The sequence below is a fragment of the Etheostoma spectabile genome, chromosome 21, assembly GCF_008692095.1.
Source record: "Etheostoma spectabile isolate EspeVRDwgs_2016 chromosome 21, UIUC_Espe_1.0, whole genome shotgun sequence".
Classification (NCBI taxonomy): domain Eukaryota; kingdom Metazoa; phylum Chordata; class Actinopteri; order Perciformes; family Percidae; genus Etheostoma; species Etheostoma spectabile.
The window spans coordinates 9,401,865-9,410,029 of record NC_045753.1 but is presented as its reverse complement, the minus strand read 5'-3'; the positions used below and the strand labels follow the sequence as shown (position 1 = coordinate 9,410,029).

Genomic DNA, 8,165 nt, shown 5'->3' with positions numbered 1-8,165 from the left:
GTTGGTTGAGGTGTTAAAATAGAGGGGGGGGGTTGTGCTCTAAAGCACTCTCAGAGCCTCTGAATGAGGTGGAAACCGAACTCTTCGGTTCACATTTACTTCCGCTGTACAACACCCAGGAGAGTGTGTATGGCTCCACACAAATTCCCAGTTACGAAAAATATTTATTTTGTTGTTAAAGATAGCCAAGACGCAAATGTATCAGCCACATAATCTTGGAACTAATTACGCAGAAGTGCCGTTTAAGTCACATTTTCTAGATTAATGTTGGAGAAAAGTTAAAACGCAGTTTGGGTTTTATTGTGTGTTCTCCTCACTGCTGTCTGCTTTAAAATGCACAGTAAATTATTGATTTATGTAACATAATTTTCTAGTTTGGACTATCTACAGCTAAGTAAAGGCAATGTATGTGTATTGCCATTTGGTTTGTGGTGGGTAGACTATGCACTGTGTCACTGTGTATGCAGGAAGGGAAAGGTGTTGGTAATGTTTAGCACTTGTACGTTGGTGTGTATGTTGGTTTCTATCTCAAATTGCAAACAATTTTTTTTTTTTTTCTCATTAGACAAATAGTGTGTTTTCTATTCCATGTATCAGTTACCTCGCTTATAGATTCAATACGCAAAACATGACGATGATGAGCTCACAAAGTATGTTACAGATGCAGGTACCCAACAGCAGTATTGCCCAATTGCATAATACCATATTTCCTTTATTTATTTATCTAAAAAAATCAGCAATGTTGCAAGACAAAACAGAAAAATATATATACTATGTGTGTATATATACTATGTAATGTATGTGTGTGTGTGTGTGTGTGTGTGTGTATCGTCTATCTGTATAAGATGATATATATATATGTATATGATGTATGTATATATATATATGTATATATGTGTGTGGTGTGTGTGTGTGTGTGTTGTGTTGTATTATATATTATATTATATAACTGTGTGTGTATACACTGTTTGTATGTGTATATAAGTATGTATGTATGTACCGTTCTGTATTGTGTATGTTTGTATGTACACATTATGTACACATTATGTATATATATATATTAATATTATATATATATATATATATATATATATATATATATATATATATATATATATTAATATATATATATAAATATTTATAATATATATTTGTATGTATATATATGTATATTTTTTGTGTATATATATAGATATATATATATTATATATATAATATGTGTATATATATATGTATATATATGTGTATATATTGTGTATATATTGTATATATATATGTATATATATTATGTATATATATGTGTATATATATATTGTATAATATTTGGTATATATATGTATAGTATATATATATAAATATCTGTATTATTATATGTTATATATATATAATATATGATGTTATATATATGTAATATGTGTGTGTGTGTGTGTGTGTGTGTGTGTATGTGTGTTTCTTTTTTATGCAAGATTTACCTGTAATTAAGTATTTTACAGTGAAGTATTTCCACTTTTACTGAAGTAAAGAAAATAAATACATCCTCCACCACTTAGGGACTGTGGTGATAGGGACCCAGGATTTCCAGGATTTTTTATATTCGGTATTTTAAATGCTAACCTGGACTAGCCTGCTCATGTGATGCTTTCCTCAGGATCTCCGTCTGCTTGGAGCTCAGCGCTTGGAGGCGTCCCAGCTCCTCTGTTAACTCTGTGTAGGCCAGAGCCAAGTTCACCCTGCAGGAAGGAGGAGGGGAGGCAATTAAGTCATTATCATAATAATTGTCATTACAGAATATCACAAAGCTGGTGGAAAGTTAATGTCTTAAAACTGTAATCTGTTCAATGCTGGGGAGGGCAGTTTTCTGGAAAAGGCAAAAAAGGAAACGGCCAGAATTGAAAAATGCCAGGCCTCCTCTTCCAGCTGTCCCCTCTCTGTCCTCAGCTCCTCTTTTCATACAGTAACCTGTTTGAGGTCCCGTTGTGATTAGGATCCTGATGCCATTATTCTAGGAGAATTACCATCCTTCTTTGTAATGCCCTTTGAGATGACGAGCTGTACGCGGCTCTAGCTTGCTGCATAAACATGAACTTGAATTAGCTGAGACTTTGGCTAAGGTTAGCAGAAGGCTAAACTAACACAAAACATTTGTTCTCCATCTCTAAAATGCTTCGTCAATACTGACACACGTTTTATTGTGTTTATTGCCAGAATTTATTTTACTGTTAGACTCTTTTTAATAAGTCTGTCTTCCTTTTTTGGGGTAGTATCTGCAGTTGTTGCCAATGCCAGAATAACAACTTCTTCTGCAGGATATGACCATTTAATTAGGTTTTTTACCATCTGAAGGGAGGCACACGTGCATCTGCCTTTTTGTAGAACAACCAATAGGAACGTCCTCTCTCTGAAATGACCTGTGATTGGCCAAAGTCTCCTTGAGCTAGATTTTCGAAAGTCTGAAATCCGAGCCAAGAGGAGCTACAGTACAGACGTACAGTAGTTCTTGCCCAATGATACAAAAAAATTGGCTACCCTAGATTTAGGTGATCAAAATGTATACCATGGCTGGAAGTTAGTCAAAGTCTTTATTTAATATTGTAAGATTTGTGGAAGTGCATCACAAATTCACACGGTCACCATCTCCTCTTTAAACTGAATGAGCTCGGCAGCACTGACACAGCCTCACAACTCCAGCCGGCTAATTACAGGTTTTGTATTTTTAGAGTGCAAGTCACGGCGCACAAAATCGCACCATTTAATGCAAGATGTGTCATGACTCTCCCAGGGGCCGCACTGACGGAGCAACTCTCTCTCTCTCTCTCAGAGAACCGTAAACAATAGCTGTGTCTTTTAGCTTCTGTGTCTTCTAACCATGGCAACAAGCTGACTTTGAGTCAAATCATTAGCTCAAAACTGATCTAAGTCTCACAACATAAATTACTGTCAGGCAAGCAATATACAAGTAGATATAAGGACTAATCTCTTTATGTCTTGAAGCGTGTATTTGATAGCTTAGATAGGATAAAGTGCAATATTAGATTGTGATTAATAGCAGAGACTTGTAGGTTGAGGAGGAGGATTTTTGTTCAAATAGAGAGTAGCAACTGTAGTTGTTAGTCACTGCCGACGCCATGCAGCCGCCCTCAAATCTGATAACGCACACCTTATCTCAAATGTCTACCCCCTTTTTTATAAACTCCCCAGTCTTGACCTGAAATTCACTCATTCCAGCACTGACAGAGGTAGATTAGAATGTTAATTGCGCGACTGGCGAGATGTGAAAGTTGCAAATCGAACTTAAAATCTGTAGAGATAAATAGTTTATCCTGCCAGCGTGAGTCAACTTCTTGTATCAAGACCAGCTTTTCAGAGGTTTGATTAGTTTCATAAATGCAATAACAAATGTAAAGCAGCTGGGACATAATGTCACAGGATGTTAGACCACTGCATTGAACCTTGAACACTCATCAAAACCATCTCGCCTTTCTATCCTGTATTTATGTCTCTAAATGTTTGAATTTCATTTATTTCCTTTTTTTTTTTTTTCACTTGCAACATTTTTTTCTCAACTTTTTTTCGATGTTTTTAATGAGTTTCGTATAGCACTTTGAATTACCTTATGCGTAGGTGCTTAGAAAAACATTGCAAGTGCCAGATCGTTGCCAGGCTCAGATCTGATAACCATTTTTCTATTCTTTGTTGATGAGAATTTGACTCAGCTCATTCCTCTATTAAGATTGTGGCAGATAAAAAAAAAAGAAAAACGATACATTTGCATGTCCTGGGGATTTTTACATAAATAGGAATAGATTCCTCTGCAGCATCAGCAGCAGTAAAAAGAAAAGAAAACACATATGTATCCTGCCTATAAAGCAAATAAAAAAACTGTCAAATTAACAGTTTGTTCCCTGACACACCCGCGCACTAACTCAATTGAGTCTTCACACTGCATATTTTTGTACTAATAACTGTGATATATTTTTCCGTTGGACTACAATCTAATTCTTTTTACATTCACATAGATCTGTAAAGACATGCACTGAAAAACACGCTTGCTGTGAGGCTTCTTCACACATTGTCGAACCCATGACACACTGCAACATGTTCATCATCCCCAAATCATTTAAGATAAAGTTACTATTTCAAGGAAGCTCACAATTTAAAAAAAACAACAACTGAAAATAGGTCATAACTTCCACTGGTTAGTTGGCTTTTGCGAGTGGCCCACCTAGTTTTCCACCAACTCTTCTATGACTCAAACAGAGTGGGGTACCAAACCCCCTTTAACCCCCCCACCTTAGAACAAACTACGTCGGTGGAACCTGGTGCGTTACATTAAAATGATTCACCGTCATTTAAAATCTTCTGCAAATGTATGCATACATTTTAGTGAATCAGTAGGAAAACAAACTGTTGTGTTACTTACTGGCATGGTGGGTGGAGCATGTGGTAGGCCATAATGTGATAGTGCCCTGAAAAAGTCATGTATCCTCTCTACTCCTGGAGACCCTCATCTCCATCTCTCCTTTTGACTACTTCTTTCTAAATGCAAAGTGTATACTGAATTTCTTGACGGTTAAGATTCTAGCACCTCTTCCTTTTTCACACTTGTACCTTTTCACTTTTCATTTTTGCTTGTGTGTTTGACAGTCTGTGTCAGAGCCCGGGTCAGGCTGCAACACCTCTCACTCCCGGCCCCGCGTACTACAGCAGACGTGTGAACATCTGCACATGAGTGCACACATACTTAACAGAGTTTCTCATTCATTTTCATTTAATTCCCCTTTAGAAAGTCTTTGAAAAGAGGTCCAGCGTTTGATCGTTTTACTCTGCCATGTCTAAAAATATGTTCAGAAATTTGTCAGCATGGGGTAGTTGTTGTTGTTTCCTCTCTCTTTGCTTTGTATGCGCGAACATATTGTATAATGTACAGTACCGTGCGTAGGAGGGGTGTGATAACGCAGATGCAGCATTGATGAAAGATACGTGCCACTGAATTGATCAGCTACAACGGTTTATATGTGTGTTTTGTGGGAGATGAATTGAAGAGAGTGTGGGCAGAAATCTGACCTCTGATCCGATGTTTCAAAGAATGAGCAGCCACTGCAGCTGACTGCATGATCTGAGCTCCCCTGTGTTGACTACAACTTAAAGTAATGATACATTGTCCTTTTCAAACCTAAAGATGAGATCAGTCACAAAAAGAATACAAAAACAATGAATGTATGTAAAGGGACACACTGGTACATGCCTTTACTGACTGTGCTACAGTGTGCACTGGTTCTTCCATGTATCACTTTACCTTTTATTTCTGCAGCTACAGTAGGTTTAGTGATCCCTAACAAGAAAATACACGGTGGTAAGGGCGACGTGTCCGTCACAAATATTCTAGTTAACTTGTCACTGTGTGGTTGTGTTTTCTGGAGTAAAAAATGTTCATTGTAGCCTACTTAAAAGAAATGAACAAAGTGAATTTGGGTCTTCACTGCATGCCTTCTTGGAGGGCAGGTGTTAAACTGTGGGGGCTTTTCAAACTCGCATGAAGCACTTTCAGCCGAACACAGAGAGGTGTCAAACTGTCCTCACACATAAGTCATAGTGCACCAAGCAATCAGTGTGTTGAGCTTTGCTACTTTTTGGGCTAAATAGCATTTAAAATGTTTCCAAAAACTACACTTGGTTTTCACATCCAGGCTCTAATTCAGGCAGAATAAAGTATTTTAAACTATTCTTTTTTTCTTCTTCTTCTTTTTAAATTTCCAACAAGAAATGGGAGATTAATTTTTAAATCATCATGTCTGTCGTGATTTATTGGAAACCGCTCATATTTTATGAAAGCTGGAGAGGGATTAGTCAGACACTATACTGAAGTGAAGAGGAGGAGAGGGGGGGGGGGGGGGGGGGGGGGGGGGGGGTAATGCCAGGTGGCTGCCAACATCTATAGAAGCGTGGCTTGTGGTTGGTGAGGGCCACTCGACTACGTATTGCTAGTTATGAGTAAGGCACATGAAAATTCACAAATGTAGTCACAAAAACTGTGACAGGTTACACGATTAGCCACAAACTGCGTCGCATCTTACGAAACAGAAACAGTTCCAAAACAAGAATTAACAAGATCAAATTCTTATTGTTTCAGTTTTGGGTGAAAGTTTCATCAAATCCATCAACAGTTCCAGTGTACAGGAGAGGTTTTAAAAGTATCACAATGAATCTAAGTTACTAAAAAAAACGCCTGCATTTTAAAACACCAGCAACTATTATTAGGGCAAAGCTGGTGTTAATGTGCTCCACAACCAGTGGAACAATGTAAAAGTACTGTCACGTAAGTAGAAATTAAAGTACAAAAAAGTACTTTACTAGAGTATCATTATCATTGTATCATTATATGCATCTTTGTAGTTCCACATTACATAGTCACTGTGGTAAAACCATCTGACAGTTTTGGTGGATGTTTGTGATAAACTGAAGGTTGAAGTGTCCTTTTATGTGTTGAGACAATTCTACTACTACTACTTCTTACATAGAGTCTTTAAAAATCCCCTTGGATCAGCTGGAAAAAATTAATCCACACACAGCTGAAAACAGGGCTGTTTTTCTGACGGCATAAAAAGTTTTCAAACTTTTTAGATACGTGGTTCTCACAGGACAGCTACAAACAAACATATGATGATCTTTTAGAATATGATGCATTGTTGTAGTTTAAACTACCCAACTGTATATAAAGGAGTTAGAATTAACACAACCTTAAAAAGCTACAGCAGAAAAATGAAACATTAATGCAGCAGGAATATTAATCCAGAAACAGATATAATAGGAAACCTCTGACAGGGAACATTTTACTGTACTGAGACTTAAAAGTACATTTTGCTGATACATACTTTTACTTAAGTAAGGTTTTAATTGCAGGACCTTTACTTGTAGTGGAGTATTTCACAGTGTGGTAGTATTTTTCTTACTGAAGTATAATATAATATCACTTCCACCACTGTCCACGGCACATGAAAAATCTTCCCTATCAATCTGTTCAGTTTACACTAAATGAACCCAATTACAAGAAAAAGCACCAGGAAACAGAGTTGAAGCATCACAGGTTTTCAGTAGGAGTAAGTGATATTGTTGAGTAAAACCAAAAGGTGATCGTGGTCTGGAAAAAGCAGTAGGCTTTCACCACACACTCAATACAAACTCAGCCTCTCTTCGCTGCCGCACCATTTACTTTCAGTTTGTTCCCCATCGAAACACTCTTGGGGTTTCACTGTGTGGGAGTCATCTGCCCAACCTGCTGTGGTTTTTAGTTCTTTTCTTACCTGTAACACCTTGTAAACAGTAATGTGATACCTGGGGCAACAAGATGATGAGCTACTTTCTTCTTTTTCTTCTTTCTCAGCACAAGCTTATCTCTTTGGGTGTAAATGAGTGGAAACAGTGCAGCTTGAATGTTCACTCTTTTTGTATGGTTTCAGGTGTGGAAGCATAAGACAGAGAATAACCAAAACTGGACTTAATGCCTCATAGAGATGAGGAAGTGGACAGGAAGGCGTCCTACACTGTGCTCACACTGCCCCCTACTGCTCAGTCTAATCTCTTGCCAAATGAGCAAATGGTTAATGCAGACACAATGGTGTTGCAGTGGAATGCACATATACTGCAGTATATAGTAAATACAGCTTATGTGCTCCAAGAATAAGGCTCTTTTTATAAATGCTACATTTGAACACAGTTAGCCAGCAATGGCCAGCTCGTCTAGTTTCTAATGAGGCCCCTGGAGGTCATCACAGCCGGAGAATAAAGATTTGGAAGAGGAGCGGCTTTTAGTAAACATTTCTCTTTTTGCTCTTTTCTTTCACTGATGTTGCCATAGATGATCTTCCTTAAACAATATCTCCTTAGCCAATATATATATATCCCCCCCTCCGAGAGGTCGGCTATGGTCACTTACTGCTCATCTCCCACCTTCTTTATCCACTCCACATCACACTGCTTGCACGGAGAAGTCATTTCCTGCCGAAGTAGAGCGTGAAATTAGATTAGCATGCAGGTGCTGGTAGAATATTGGACAAAATCTGACAGCAAGAGCCCATCAAGGCAACATGTTTGAAGGTAACATCCACAGAAATAGTGGACGTGGGTGAAAACAGGTCTATTGATAATTATTATTCAAGGTGTGTGTG

The 8,165-nt window shown here is 37.7% G+C and overlaps 1 protein-coding gene across 2 annotated transcripts in view; it reads right to left on the bottom strand.

Annotated features, from left to right (window-relative positions):
- The window catches only part of tbkbp1 (TBK1 binding protein 1), a 56,227-nt gene that overhangs the window by 7,958 nt on the left and 40,104 nt on the right, over nt 1-8,165 (bottom strand). For both annotated transcript variants that reach the window (XM_032501511.1, XM_032501510.1), the window contains exons 7-8: nt 7,934-7,995; nt 1,615-1,730 (exon numbers count right to left, since the gene is read on the bottom strand). In XM_032501511.1, coding sequence (XP_032357402.1) covers nt 1,615-1,730; nt 7,934-7,995 — 178 coding nt within the window. The remainder of the gene's footprint in view (nt 1-1,614; nt 1,731-7,933; nt 7,996-8,165) is intronic.